The 16,307-nt window shown below is 38.4% G+C and overlaps 1 protein-coding gene across 2 annotated transcripts in view; it reads left to right on the forward strand.

Moving 5' to 3' along the window:
- The window catches only part of LOC139117290 (atrial natriuretic peptide receptor 1-like), a 77,996-nt gene extending 62,807 nt beyond the window's left edge, over positions 1 to 15,189 (forward strand). For both annotated transcript variants that reach the window (XM_070680262.1, XM_070680261.1), the window contains 12 exons: positions 1,887 to 1,991; positions 2,721 to 2,792; positions 3,262 to 3,427; positions 4,340 to 4,489; positions 4,990 to 5,164; positions 5,751 to 5,891; positions 6,035 to 6,158; positions 6,916 to 6,984; positions 10,061 to 10,235; positions 11,135 to 11,233; positions 12,951 to 13,042; positions 13,506 to 15,189. In XM_070680262.1, the coding sequence (XP_070536363.1) occupies positions 1,887 to 1,991; positions 2,721 to 2,792; positions 3,262 to 3,427; positions 4,340 to 4,489; positions 4,990 to 5,164; positions 5,751 to 5,891; positions 6,035 to 6,158; positions 6,916 to 6,984; positions 10,061 to 10,235; positions 11,135 to 11,233; positions 12,951 to 13,042; positions 13,506 to 13,613 (1,476 nt within the window). In that variant the 3' untranslated portion in view covers positions 13,614 to 15,189. The remainder of the gene's footprint in view (positions 1 to 1,886; positions 1,992 to 2,720; positions 2,793 to 3,261; positions 3,428 to 4,339; positions 4,490 to 4,989; positions 5,165 to 5,750; positions 5,892 to 6,034; positions 6,159 to 6,915; positions 6,985 to 10,060; positions 10,236 to 11,134; positions 11,234 to 12,950; positions 13,043 to 13,505) is intronic.
- The last annotated feature ends 1,118 nt before the right edge of the window (positions 15,190 to 16,307 follow it).

Below are 16,307 nucleotides of genomic sequence, written 5' to 3' on the forward strand. Positions count from 1 at the left end.
TTTGTCATCTTTTTGTTGCAGTAGATGGTAAAATGCAGTGCAGGGGGAAAACCGGATATTCAATTGCCATGGCGACAATTTCAGGGTTAAAAATATGAGGAAATTTGTGGCAAAGATATCTATTGAACGAAAAGTCATACAACAACCGAATTTTTTCTGTAGCATTCAGATGTATATGTATTACAATATAAACCTAAATCTATGACTGTATAAGATGTCAATATAAATTCGATCATAGTCATCTCGGTAAGATTGAAAAATTAATAAATTTCACAACTTTCCGTCAAGTTTCTACTATGACATGATTGGATGACCTTGTTTTTTGAAGTTTATTTTGTAAAGTATTTAATTTCACATATGTTGGCTGATTTTCATTGCATTCCAACCATTCTTTCAAGAGTTATTACTGCCACAAGAAACGAATGCAGTACAAAACACAATTGTTAGGAGTATTGGATTGAAATGTTTACAACATAAAGGTGATACTCATACTTCATGCAAAGTTTACGACCTCAAAATAGGGTATTGGACAAGTTTAAATTGTCAGTTAGAATTCTATTTACAAAAGCCTGGTTGTAATTGCTTTCTAAGTGAAAAATGAACTGTTAATTATCAAAAAAACATTGATTTTATAATCAGCATGATAATGAAATTCATGTGAGATTCTTTACTTGTTATGTATATGGACACCATAACGTCTAATATGGTTTGTTTTCTGGTTTAATTGCTATACCTGAATGAAAATCTTCATATGCCTTACAGTAATATCCACACAAAATATAAAACAGAATCATTTGTTGCAAATTTCTTCCCCATTACTCATTGATCTGGCTTTTTTAGACTGCAATTAGTCTCAAACTCACAATTTCCACAACGCCATATTTTTACCTCTGAAAAAGCCGCTTCAATAAGCAAGCAAATGGTCACTACTTCATACATGATGCCATAACTCAACAAAGTTTTTAGGCAACCAAAAATAGCAATTTACCTGTTTTGAATATATAATTAGACTAAATAAAATTTGACCAGGGGTCAGTGGGAAAAAAACGCGATTTTTCTCGATTTTAGTTAATATTTTTTGAAGAATGATATAGCTTATTTGAAAGTATACATGTCAAGGGTGACAATGAAGGAAAAAAATAAAATTAGATTTTTTGAGCATTTTGACCGACATTAGCCCAGACGATGGCCTTAAGAAGCATATTACACATTTGTTATTTTTGCTTCACTTTTCTGAGTTTCAATTATATTAAGTTCACCCGATGAGTTTCTTTATTAAATTACATGATACATGGTACGGAGCATTACATGATACGGAGCTACACATCTTTCAATGACAACGCATCTCGAGGCTTTGAGAGAGAAATGTATCTAGAATATTTGTGACACAGAAAATTAGGTTAATTGTGGTGGAATAATTTCATAACACATCTATCAATTCAAAGGTTTACAGATCAGAACTACAAGATACCTTTAAACCCCAGATATACGTCACTTCAAGTAGAACACACATTGGCAGACATATCAATGTTGGTCACCAGTGTGTTATAAATACAGGTTACTCGGCATCTTGGACGTTACATTTTTAATGACTCCTTCTTTAGAAAGCAATGTTTAGACTGCAAACAAAATTGCTACTTCAAAAAGAAGGCTGAATAATTTAGATGTAATCAACACCAGAAGGCTTTTATTTTCAGCTCTTCAAGGCGCCGCGAGAAACATTTATCAAATGAATGCACTGTGATTCTATTCCCAACTCGGCTTATGACGATTATTCAGTGGATGAATTCAGACAGACAGACAGTGACGAGAAGGATGAGAGAAATTCACTTTGATGCATTGATATCATCATCCATCGCGTTTTTTACTTATTTATTTCTTTATAGCTGAGAGACTTGCGCCATGCAAACATAAACCAGTTCGTCGGTGCCTGTGTGGACCCGCCCGAGATTTGCATCGTTACCCACTACTGCAGTAAAGGCAGCCTGCAGGTACAGTATTCAATTCAAATAAGACAAGTCTGCTTTTTTCACACATCAAAGTGACTTTTTTAAAAGCTAACGCCAAGATGCTAGGGGGAAAGAAAAACGTCTTTTATTATCGCTCTTATTGAATTATCTATGTGGCTTAGCGCTTACATTTACCTTCAGGAGTACGTTTAAAAATTGCAAAGATTTGAAAAAAATTGGCATACAAAGTATGCAGTGTGTGCAGATTCTGCTTGAAGCATGGTTTTTACCCAAGGTCTTCACACATTTCTGCTCTTCCTTCTCGTAATTGGCAATACCGCATAAATTATCAATGAACGCGCATGCGCTGAGCGTTTACTCCCCTTCTGGTCGGCTTCAACTAACCTGCAATTGTAATTTTGAAATCCATGGCTGGCCTGAAAAGAAAATTCGTACTTTTCAGATAACGCTGACCGGACAGCTCCTATCTTTTCTTTTTAGCGGAAGTCAGTATTTCTTAGAAATGTTTTCACTTCGCAATACCCCTAATAACTTTTTTACAACTTATCGAGGGAGCGGCTCAGAAAGTACGGGTCATCACCTCTGTTTTCTTGAAGTATGATAAAATTGATGCAATCCGCCCAGGGATAAAATTACGAATGCATTGGATTACCTGCGAGGATAAAGAAGTTCATAGATCTTGAATTAGTTCAACGAGATTTTCAATCTTATCATATATACCATTAACTATTGCAATTTTTTTCTACGCAGGACGTTCTGGAAAATGACAACATTAAGCTGGATTGGTTGTTCAAGCTTTCCTTTGCATCAGATATTGCGAAGGTAATTTTGTAGTATTTCTGCGCATGTCCGACCCTCACAACGTGTTCTTGAGCCCGGGTTTTGGTCTCTTGTGTCGATAGAGTGCGCTGTTTAAGTACGTGAGCAGGCTAAAACCAGCCAATCAAGTTTCTACATGCAGCAAGTTTTCGTGTAGCGGTGTCAAGCGCTTCGTCAGTTCGTAGAATCAGATATTCACCTGAATTTCACATCCAAAGCCATTACGATTTTCGTGTTAAATGACACGTTATTATTGTTTTCTCCCAAATTTCATGTTTTTTACTAATTTCTCCAATGTGTCTTCCATTGATATTGTTTCTGTCTAACAATCTCCTCGTCTACCCGATTTCGTTTGCTCTCTGCTTTTTTCCGCCCTCTTGTCTGTTTGTTTGTCTGCCTATCTCTTACAGTCTGTCTGTGCCTCTGTCTGTCTGTACGTTTCTTACTTACTCACTCACTCTCTTTCCTCCAGGGTATGGCATATTTACATGCGTCGCCCATTCATTCCCATGGCAATCTGAAGTCGACTAATTTACTGATTGATAGCCGATGGGTGTGTAAAATAACTGATTTTGATTTAACAAGACTTCGAGAAGGCCAGGAAGAAATTAAGTACACGGAGTATGTCGAATACGCACGTAAGTCTGATATACTGAAGACCCGTGACTCAATGGCGTATGCGCTAAACGCATTTCCGTTCGCCCTCGGCGGTTTTATGCGGGTGCTCCTATTTTATTCGTGTCATTAAACGACTATATTACTTCAGTAAACTAACATATTACTACCCTTTAACGTTGTATGACTCTCATAATTTGAAGAAGTCCGGCTGTATTGCTCATCGGTGATTTAACCCATTTTGACACCCTTATAGCTGGGACAGAGAGCAATTTTTATCGGTAGGTCGACGTGCAGCTGAGTGTCAAACAAAAAAAGTGAATTAGAAACAGCGCCATCGAATTGAGTCGATGAATCAAATTGTTTAAAAGGCCAGTGGAACTACTGTAGTTTTTACTTTTGATGATTTTTGAAATAATTTTGTTTGTATGCCATTCCTAATTTTTGTTGTACTCCCCAAAGCATGTTAAACTATGAACACCAACAGCTATTTAGCTTGTCAGAACAGCGTCTATGCAGTTCGTGAGAAATACAATGTTATTGTTACATTTGAATAATTCTAGTCAAGACCAGAATTCACATGTCAACAATAACAATGCAGTCTACGCATACACAGGCTGAGTCAACAAGCTGCATACCGTATATCTCCGTGTACGTTTGGGAGTAGAACAGGAAAAGAAGTAGTTGGTATTTGAAAATGGTGAAAGAAATAGTCGAAAGTTCTAGCTTTTGGTCCTGTAAGCAAAGGGAACGCGTTGTCACAAAACAAATGCCTCGGTCACTGTTACATATCCATCAACATTCGATATTTCAAAATAATGCACACAGATGAGAGAAAGAAGACTTTATTATGGGTTTTAAACTGTAAACTACCCTGACGAGCCTCAACCATCAAATGATAGCAAAGTTGCAATGTTTTTTTCCCTGTCAAACAGGAAAATTATGGACAGCTCCTGAGTTATTAAACTTGGACATACCTCTTCAAAAGGGAACGCAGAAGGGCGACGTCTACTCGTTTGGAATCATTCTTCAAGAGATTTTAGTCCGAGGAGGACCTTACTGCATGTACAATATGGAACCAAGAGGTATGGCTGTGTTATGAAGTCCTCACTTTTTGCTATTGCCTGTATGTAGATGTATGAAAAAGAATCTTTCTTGTGAGAAATATGTTATGTTGATTAACCAGTGAATATTTCTACTCATAAAACTGTCCTTGATAATATTTCGGCTTTTCCTCTTTATGTCGTTTTTGAAGTCAATGGCAGCAATGATAGTATGCATTATCATCTTTCACACCCACAGATAGACAGACAGACAGACAGACAGACAGACAGACACACTCACACGTGTCCATCCACACACCTCTTCTCCCGTGCATCCATTCACCTACACAGCTCCCTATCCATCTATCCATACACCTATCTATTCACTTGACTTTCATCCATCCATGCATCCAGCTATATAAACCGAACAAGGACATACCCATTGTCGCGTGTAAGTCATAATATTATATCATTTATGTGTGCGCACCTGTGCATGTAAAATTACTTATGAACGGCGTGTCTCACTGTCACTTTTGTCACAGATATTATTGAAAAAGTGAAAACGGGAGTCAGCCCATACTTTCGACCAAAAGTTCCCATGGACACGGGAGATGAGAGAATTTTAGATCTGATGAGGATATGTTGGGAGCAGATCCCAGCTTTCAGACCAAATTTTAACACGATAGCTGATTCGTTGAAGAAAATGAACAAAGGAAGGTATGTCAACTCCAGAGATTCTATCTCGACACAGACCTTTTCTGAGGTAACGCATGTCCCACTTTAAGGTTTGATGCAAGTCCTTTGCCAGTAGCGTAGTCAGTCAGCTTTTTATGTTGTGTAAAGAATAGTTTCCCGGTATAGTGGTGAATTGTACATCAAAGTATAGAATGCGCATCGGCAAAATATGTTCGGACTTTTAAATTGTTCCAATGCTTTTCTCGAATACCACTTGTGGAGGCTCATTTTAAAACTTTTGGCGTAAAAAAGTTTCCTCGTCTTAGTTTTTCGAAAATCGAAAAAAAATTATTTTACAATATAGAGTCAACACAGGGATGGTGGTCATTTTGAATTTCAAATATCGGTAAATCTTATGTAATTTATTTCTCTTGCACCAAACTCTGCACGCCGACCCCTGAATTTTATTCTTGATTTGGTAAGGAATGTTTGAAAGTTTCATTGTGGAAAGTTTGAGCGAAAGTTGAACTGTTTCGCGTTCGACTTTAATCGGTTTCTCTACGTCAATTTTCAAAATTAGAACACTCGCACAAATTGCCTGATTTTGTTTTCGTTTTCTTTCAAAAAGGCAAACAAATCTCATTGATAACATGATAAGTATGATGGAAAAGTACGCGGACCATTTAGAAGACTTGGTTGAAGAAAGGACGCGACAACTCGCTGAGGAACAGAAGAAAACAGACGAACTCCTTTGCAGGATGTTGCCGAGGTATGTTGAGCGCCCCCACACGCATCGTAGTGGAATGCGTCGTTTTTGTGTGAGCTTGATATCCCAATGTCGACAGATGATCTGATCGATGATGGACTTCAGAAACAACAGTTTAAGATTAGTTCTTCTTTTATCTCTTTCAGAACTGTCGCCGAGCAGCTAAAACAGGGTCATGTAGTCGAGCCAGAAAATTTTTCCAAAGTCACGATATTTTTCAGTGATATTGTTGGTTTCACGCAACTGGCTGCGTCCAGCACGCCAATGCAGGTAAACTTTTAAGTGAAGAAGTTTATATCATTACTACAACGCAGCTGAAAAGACTAAATCGTCTACCCACATTTTTGTCTCTGGACCGATTGTTAATGTTGCTACTTGTCTGCAAGTATTGAATAACAAATGCTTGTACAATATTCATTGGTTCACATGATATCTTTGCACGTGATATCCACATGATTGGAAATTCACAGTTCAGAAGCATCATCGATATCATACGCATGTGCTCAAAACCACAATGGGTGCAAGTACAGATGCCTGCAGATTTCAAGCGATGAAAATTTTGATGTACTTTCCAAAATTTCTGTATTATGTGTAAGGTATATTTTCTAGGTCTACACCCGAAATCATCTTAGTATGTTTAGTTTTCAACCCCTGAACAAATGATGAGTCACGTCCAATGTTATTATTGATAACTGGATGCAAGTCCGGACTAAATTTGTCAATGATAATATTGCATATTCAACACAATGTGTTGCCTTCAACAAGGCTGCTAAGTTATATTTCAATACACTTCATGAATAACCATAAATGTAACTGTTTTGTAGGAAAAAAATTATAAAAATATATTGTCCAAAATTATCTCTATCGTCCCCTAGAATAAAAATTTGATTTATTATCGAATTCAACAAATGCTTTAGGTGCCATATTAATTATTTGTCACATGAGATATTCTTTAAACTTATATTCACGTGATTGCTAAATACATTAATCAAGCTTTTCATAACTAAAGTATTCTTTCTATCGACAGGTTGTTGACCTCCTGAATGATTTGTACACGTGTTTCGACACAATAATAGAAAACTATGATGTTTACAAGGTAACGTGCCAATTAATGGATGTAGAACTAGCCAGCGTTACGAGTGTGTTCTTGTTTTGAGTTGTGCATACCAGCGTCCTCCCAACCATGAGGAGATTAAACATCTCAAGAAAGACCAACGTAACCCTTTCTTTCACGTTTCCCCTGGGCCATCGCCATCGCTCGCTGTACTTGAAAACATTTTTCGCCAAAGCGAGATCCCCACGGGCCAGTCGGCAGCTTATGCAAGCGTAACCGGTTTTTTTGACCTCCAGGTGTGACGTCATTCAATGCTACATATTGATGACAAATTGATTGTTAGGAATCAGATCTTGTTAGAAAGACGATATCCACGCTTTTCGGGAAATTTCTGGAATTCGAGTCATGTTTGTAGGCGAAAATTTACGTATTCAAACGACAGTGTAGTGTTTCTTTTGTTTTTCCCATAAATTTCCTGTAAAGAATGTTTGAACGCCACCCACAGCACTTTGTTCTCATAACATCTCGACCCGAAGGAAGTTGAAAACACGTCAAAGAATATATTAAACAAGTCATCGGTGATGACACAGTCCCCAATTGTTAATGGGTACTTTAATTACAAGTCCTCGGAGAGGATAGAGTCCTCTTCATTAATTAGGTCTGTGATTAAAAATACTGCGATACAGATGGGGCTTAATGTCTGAGAATGCGTTCCATGGTAGTGAAAATATAAAACCAATGTAGGCCGCCATTCTAATAACAAAAGGTCATTAAATGAGTCAATTAGTAATTAATCGACAGGATGTTGCCAAACATTTTTGTGTCCTATCATAACACTGATAGATTATCGCCAGTACCATATTTTATAAAGTTTGATGCAGTTCTTCTGGACATTCATCCTAAAAACAAAAGTTCATCATGCAAATGCAAATTAGCAATTAATTTAAACGATCCTGCTAAGTGTCATTGAAGTGTATTTACAACACTATGAGATCAACATCTGTACCAAGTTTCATCAAATTTGATGCAGTACACATATCAGCCTAATTACAAAAATTCAATAAATTGACATGATACTGCTACATGTCTGAGTTATGGCTCTGTACATGAAAAAAACGTAACTAAATGGCCACCAGGCAGCCATATTGCATCGGACTATGAAACCAATTGAAATGCATATCTATTACATAATATGACAATACATCAATGTCATTGTATCAACTTTGAATTAAATCAGTTGACACATGTCTGCATTATGGCTGCAGACATGAAAAACTCGTATCATAATGGCCGCCACGCAGCCATTGTATCTGATCTCACCGTAAAAAATCGAAGTGCATATGTATGACATAAGTCAATGTCCTTGTGCCATTATGGATAAAATCGGTTGAGATGTGCCTGAATTATGGCTCCGAACATTGAAAAAAAACGAAACAAAATGGCCGCCACATGGCCATATTGAATCGTATCGTGAAAGAAAGTCACGTGCATATGTATGACATAGGTCAATGTCCTTGTACCAACTTTGAATAAAATCAGTTGAGACGTGCCTCAGTTATGGTTTTTGACATGAAAAAATTGTAACAAAATGGCCGCCATGCGACCATATTGGATCATATCGTGAAACAAATTGACGTACATATGCATGACAAAGGTTGATGTCCTTGTACCAACTTTGAAAAAAATCGGTTGATAAATGTCAGAGTTATGGTTCGGGACATGAAAAAATCGTAACAAAATGGCCGCCACGCAGTCGTATTGAATCGTATCTTGAAACAAATTGACGTGCATATGTATGACAAAGGTTGATGTCCTTGTACCAACTTACAATAAAATCGGTTGAGATGTGCCTGAGTTATGGCTCTGTACATGAAAAAATGGCGGCCATATTGGATCGTTTCACAAAACAAATTGACGTGCATATATATAACATAAGGAGTTATCATTGTACCATGAAATATCTGCGTGAACGGACGGACGGACGGACGCATGCTCGGACATGACCAAACCTGTAAGTCCCCCCGGACGGTGTCCGTGGGGACTAACAAGCAAGCGCAAAGAACGTTCCCACGTCACCACGCTTCAGTGGTGAAAACGTGATTCTGGCAGAACGAATGTTTAAACATAGAAATAAACGCCCTCAAATCCGACCATTGATAATTGTTTGTGTTACAGCTTTAATAACAGTTTTAAAGCGGCAAGGATACTTTCACTTTTCGCTACCTTGTCCTTGTGAAAATGGAGAACTCAGATTTTTTACCATCACTCCCTCAGATTTGCCATCATTTCAGTATGAAACACAGGCCAACGATATGAAGAAATTTGGCACCTGAATTCCAAAACGTGTACCGTAACTTTCTTGGGGATTTTCTCATGGTTTAAACTGAAAGGGTCACAATTTTCCTGGGCCGATTTACGGTTTGTTCGATTTCAATGAACAATTTGCGTCTTGTCGAAACAGTTATTAACACATGGGACAATGTAAAAGTTTGACCAAAGGTAACCTTGATTAACATCATCGAGATCGTGTGAACACACAAATGATAAACAAAATCTCCTTAAGGTAGAACGCGCCTCGGGGACAGATATTCAGACTCTCAAACTTTTAATTTTACAATTCTTTTCTGATTTACCACTTGTGGGGGTTCATTTTAAGGCTCTCAGTGTAAGAAAAATTTTCGCCGTCTTAGTTCGTCGAAAATCGGAAACTTCATTTTTCTCCTTAGAGTTAACACAGGGATAACGGCCATTTTGAATTTCAAATATAGTTTAATCTTGGGTAATTTGGTTCTCTAGTAGCAAAATTTGCACGGTGACGCCCGATTTTCATTCTCGATTTTGAAATAGTATGGTTGAAAGATTCATTTAGGAAAGTTTGAGCAAAAGTTAAAGTTTTTCACTTTCGAGGCACATACTACCGTAATTTAATTTAAAGTTTCAGCCCACTTATGTACAGGGAAACCACTAACCTCGGGTCTTAGTAAACTCTGATCCGCAGTATTCGCTTTTTGTTCGATCAGTTGTATTTTCATTGTTCAATATTTGTGTGTTGCTTAGTCAAACATGTCATTAGTTTTCATCACTGGGTCGTTAATTATCATCCTATTCCTTGTTTCAGGTGGAAACGATAGGCGACGCGTACATGGTGGTCAGTGGTCTGCCCATTAGAAATGGTGACAGACACGCCGGTGAAATCTGCACTATGGCCTTAGATCTATTGAGTTGCATGAGGACATTCAAAATCAGACACAGACCGGACACACAACTACAGTTGAGGACTGGTATTCACACAGGTATTCAAAATAGTCATGTTTTGTGGAAGTAATTGGCATAGTATGCTTATGCGTCAGACTCTGTTATTTTACAGAAACATGCAAGCTTGTGTGCACGGATATGTCCCGGGATATGTGTATTTATGTGCGTGCTAACGATGTCTGCGTGCCTGTCAGTCTGCCTGCATGCTCGCTTATATGTATGTATGTATGTATGTATGTATGTATGTATGTATGTATGTATGTATGTATGTGCATGCATTCTAATATTCATGTATGTATGTGTGTAAATGTCCCTGTCTTTGTACTCTCTTGAGGTCGTCTGCATATTTGTGATGATAAGCGACTCGCGTGGGTAATGAAGCTGCTTGAAATATATCACTATTGCAAAGACTCAATTGATGAGGGTATTTTGATGAGAGCAACACAGGGCAAACCAATAAATCAAATTTGTATCGCTGTCTATTGTGTGCCTTCCATCCATAAATCCAGTTGATTCATAATTTTGATCGATTCACGATGGCCATTAATTATGCTATGGGCACAACAAACACTCCCAGTGCGGTTTAGGATTACGTCTAATGCGTCAAGAGGTTGGCCGTGTGATCGACCGAAACTTAAAAATGACGTTCTACACAGACTTCGATGTTCATGGAAAGGACAGTGGCGTAGCTGGTTGAAATACTTCAGAGATATACGTACATAGAACAAGGAGTGACTTCAACTAGCTTTGTAAAGTTTCTCCACTAAAAAGCTCCATTAGTTATAATGTAGTATGCTGGATAATTGCATTTGTCTGGCGCTTCCATCCCCCAGGGGAGGCAATTACATGATGTCTTCCATATTTTGCGACCTTTTTACATTATGAGTTATCATAATAAATGTTTAGTGTTTTATTTCAATCAATTTGTTTTAATTAGGTCCATGTGTAGCGGGTGTTGTCGGTCTGAAGATGCCACGATATTGTCTGTTTGGTGACACGGTGAATTATGCTTCCCGAATGGAATCTACCGGTCTTGGTGAGTGAACTACATACATGTAAATGTAACTGTTCAATAAATATCGTCTGGGGTGCCTCTAGGTTCACATTCAGGCGCAGGGCGGCTTCTGAAGGATTTTGGGTCGCGTTCACACTTTATTGCATCACAGGGCACAGAAATCAGTCCCATGGGGTGGGAGAGGGGTGGGGAGGGATGGGTTTTTTGTGTGCAACTGTTTACTTTATTTGATTTTATTAATTTTGACTGTGGTATTTCAAATAAAGATTTCGACTCCACACCACCTGACTGCATTATATATTACCGACAAGTCCTTATCTCCTCTCCAACTTGTGTATACACCACTGTAATTGCTCCGAAAACATTGTCAACTTGCTAATCCGCTGTTCGTATCAGCGGATTAATTGATTGAGTCAACACCAAAGCCGTCAAAATAAGGATGTTGTGTGGGACGGCTGTGGTGTTAATCCGCTGATACGGACAGCGGATTAGCAAGTTGGCAATGCTTTCGGAGCAATTACAGTGATTTATACACAGATTTGAAAGGAGATATGGACTTGCAGTAATAAAGAAAGCAGTCAGACGGTTTGGAGTCGAAATCTTTATTTGAAATACCACAGTCAAAATTAATAAAATTACTTGTAGTAATAAAGAAAGCAGTCAGACGGTTTGGAGTTAGACTCGTTATTTGAAATATCACAGTCAAAATTAATAAAATCAAATAAAGTAAACCGTTGCACAAAAACCTCCCTCTCCACCCCAGGGGACTGATTTCTTTCCATTGTGATTGCATGCATCTATGTGAGTGCAAATCAGAGGATTTATTTGAATATTGACATCCGGGGAATCAGTGGGCCCTGTGAACGATGTACGGACCGGTTTACAGTACCCGGTCCTTGAAGCCCTTCGACGTTTTCGACGTCAGATGTAAAATATCGATGCGCGCACTGCTATTTTACTTTTGTTAAAATCTCTTTGATGCCGGTCGATAATGGTAAAATTGTTTGAGAATGCCCTGCATGTAACTAAATGTCATATAGCATTAACTGTAAAGAGGCATGTAATAAAATATGCCTGAAGCCCTTTCGGCAGGAGCCAATTTGCTCTCCTGGCATCGGGCAAACTGTCACCTGCTTTCGGGCACATAAACCCATGTATTCAGGCAATAATATATAATATAATAATAATATAGAATAATATATATAATATCTATAAATCTGCTGCTTTTGGGTCACTTATAGACCTCGTTTTAGACCTTTGGGAGTCAACTTGACCCAGCGCCGACCTAAACCGTTCACACTCAAAATTTCGGCGTAGTCTCAAATTTGTGTCGGCCCTTAACCAACTTTTCAGACCCGCCGTAAAGTATAGGAAACTTGAAGGCCATACAACGCGTACACATTGCTTCCCAAACACAAGGGCCGAATCTGAGGCGACCTAAACTCTGTCGTGTGACCGTGGTATCAAACTTCTCCGTGGATGATAATTATAAATCGGCGTGTTAGGGACCATTTCAATGGTGTTTAAAAGTGAACCCTACTAGCTTCCACATGGGAAACATTCCAGTCAATTCTGGACAATTTAGATTGCCGCCCTTTCAAAAATCATGACTCCCACACATTCGGCTTTCTGTGTTGCTCGATTGAAGAGAAACTGAAGACAAGGGGCATACGCAGGGCATTTATTTCACGCGTTGTTTACTCATGTTTGTCGTACAACAAATGTTTTCCTTTTGCAGCTTTAAGAATCCATGTCAGTCCCGAGTGCCGGACCGTTCTGTTAAAACTGGGAGGTTTCCATTTTCAAGAAAGGGGTGAAATTTCTATGAAGGTATTTACCTGTATATCTCAATATTCAATACCAAACGTCAATCTATATCTAATTATGTAGCGGACTTTCTCTCTCAAGTTGTGTGCTACGGAATATAGCCATTTCACAATTGTCAAAAATGATTGTTTATTTTACTTCCGTTGTACGACTGTTTCTACAAGAGTTTGCTTTTTGTTGTGACTTGGAAAATACGACGTTGCGAATGCTTAGACGTACATAATTATGCCTTTTGGGCAGGTGATGTTAAAATCTGTACTTTTACTATAATGCACGTGTGTGTCGCCAACGTGTGATAATGTGTGCTTGCGTAAGCACCAGTGCGGTCGTACTGTTTTGTAATGTTGCATTTCCTCTTCATGAGTTTGGCCGTTTTTTAAATTTGTGTTGACTAATAAGGGCATAACAGGGTGCCATCTTGAATTTAACATCACCTTTTGTATGTCTGTTTTCATTTACCTTGTAGGGCAAAGGAAAAGTGAAAACTTATTTTCTGTTGAATAAAGATGGACTGGACAAACCACTACCAGACCTCAGCAGAGCGGCCGCTCTTGATGACCACGAATTCAAGTAGAGAAAATTTCATTCATAGATAAGGTAGTTGGCGCCTCGAATATGAAAGAACTGGAACGTTTTCTCTAACTATCTTCAAGAAACTTTTAACCATTCTCTTTCAGAATCAAGAATAAAAAGCGGGCTTCACCGTGTTAGGATAAACAATATTATGAGTTTGAGAGTGCGAATATATATCCTCGAGGCGCATGCTACCTTTTAGGAGGGCTGAATTTTTATCATTTTCTTCGAATACGACAATCTTACGTCAGGGAAAAAAATTGACACCTCTTATTACTTTGCGGCGGTTTCAGCGGTACTCTTGCGTCGTCTGAAACCGGACGGTAGCTATATGTAAATTATTTCGAACGCGGCAAGTACAAAAGAATATCGCGTTACAAAATTTGTTATTTCTGCGATAAAAAAAAATAATTTTTTCCTGAGAAAAAAAACAGCAAAGTTAAGGTCGTTGTATATGTTGGTAGAGTAAATAATTACTGTTGACGCGATGAATTCGCAAAAAAAGCCTAACAAAGTTACATTTTGGGAGATCGAAGAGATTCTTACGTGACCTTGCGAGATTTTCATAATGTCTCTTGACGAAAATCCGAAACGTGGTCTGAAAATGAGAGAAACGAGGAAATAATACGGGTCTCAGTGCTATATCAGTATTCATTTTTAAGCTCAGGTGACGTCACAGGCTGTTCCCAAAGTATAATGTGGAAATTCGACGTAGTAAAGGTATCAAAAGTTGGCAGATGTAATACTATATGTCATTTACCGACAAGTGTATTGCAGTGACAACGCCCTCTTTCTATCGATATCATAGATGTTTTCATATAACAATTTACTATTTGAAAGTACCGTCAACTAAAATGAATGACCGAAACGGCCGATAGATTACTTCAAACCGTCCGTCTCCTTTGTAGACGAATTTCTTGACCCGTGGGTGACATTCTCAAGTGTAGAAGTCCATTACGTTAAGTTGTGCACATCTAAGAAATTTGAAAAACAGTGACATTTTTCATGAATTACGAGTCTGCACAGAGTCCAGAGAAAGTTTTACGGTAATGCCTTGAAAGTCATCGATGACTGGAGGCCTGGACGGTAAGGTATCCTGACAAGGGCGCCCTCAAGCATCTCATGCAGAAAAAGGACATTGAATTTACAGTGGACCAGACGGGCATTTGTATACATCCATTCGGTATTTCCTGGCAGCGTGTGTGTCCCACATTTACTTCATCTTTTTTTGAAAAATATACTATCGAATGTCTTTTACAGTTTTGCCGTCAATCTGAACACATTTTACAAACAACGCTAACGAGAAGAACTGATAATTTAGTTAGAATGTAGGGTAAGGGGAATACTATGTCCTTTCTATGATCATTGATTGCCCAAACTTGAAGACAGGCCAGCTCATATTTTCAGATTCTCACCAAATTACAACCTCTAACCAACCATGCACTGTCTGTTATTGAACATCGTAGATATATGACACAGTTAACGTTTTTGTACGTTTGTATGATACTGACCTATATTTGTCATCTGTTGACTTTAGTTTTATGTCACATACAAGAATAAAAAAATTTAATCTTTAAGTGTGATACAAGGTTTGTGTCGTTATTTCTCGATGAATGGTTAACATTAATTGTTCTTTTGGAACTGTGGGACCATTGGAACTGTAGGAAGAAAAAGATTAAATTGACCTTGAACTCTTATCGAAGAATTGATTATTAATCACTCTTTCCGTTTCGATTTTTCTTGCACCCTGGTAGAGTTGCGCCCTCAAGCGATTAGTTGATACGCAACTCTGCAGTGTATCTTGAAACTAAAAAACAAACAAACAGGCAAACCAGGCGAGTAAAATGGTTGTGGTACCGTCTTTGTTTACAATATCAAATAGTATATCAATCTTGCACTGTTCACCGACATGTCATGGAAATGTCGAGAAAGAGACCGTTTTGTCAACTCTTCCGCGGTATCGTTGCCCGCTGGAGTAGTTTCACCGCGACTTTTCGACTGCGCCATCAAACATGGTATGGAGGTGCCCCAATTTGTGAATAAAAACACGTTCTCGCGGAAATCAGTCGTGGGTGAGTGTTCAGAAATTTGGAAGTCGAAAAATATCCTGCCCTGCCAATGTGTGTACACGATACCTAACTCCCTGGTATTCAAACAAATTCCAAAGTACTTATTGTGGAATATAAAAAACACGAACTAGCTCTGCTGGGATACTGCTTTGGTATGTAAGGATACGGGTCAGGCATGCCTCATCAGCAGCCAAGCTGCAAAGTCTTGAAAAGAGAGATCACTTAAGTTAGTTCTGTTACGGTAGATATGAAGGCACAGTCATTGAAACACAACACACCTGTCATTTAAATAATATATGGTAACATTCCTGATTTTCATTCCGACAATAATTCAGTGACGTCACTGGATTTCAGCATGTTGTTACACTTTGGGACGGCTCGTTACGGATGTACCAATTTATCAATGAACGTGCAACTATTCCCTTCACTTGGTATAACCATTAATATAATATTTATAGAGTGTAAGAATGGTTTTGCCATAATTTGTACGCGGATGTCGGTATAGCCGTACTAGTAAAGCCAGCGAAAAATAGTTAACTGTTTATAGTCGAATAACGCCGGAACCTTAGTAACGCAACCCATGTCATAACACTATTTATCTCGAGACTCGAGGGCCCACACTGAAA

Source organism: Ptychodera flava, chromosome 18, assembly GCF_041260155.1.
Source record: "Ptychodera flava strain L36383 chromosome 18, AS_Pfla_20210202, whole genome shotgun sequence".
Taxonomy (NCBI): Eukaryota; Metazoa; Hemichordata; class Enteropneusta; family Ptychoderidae; genus Ptychodera; species Ptychodera flava.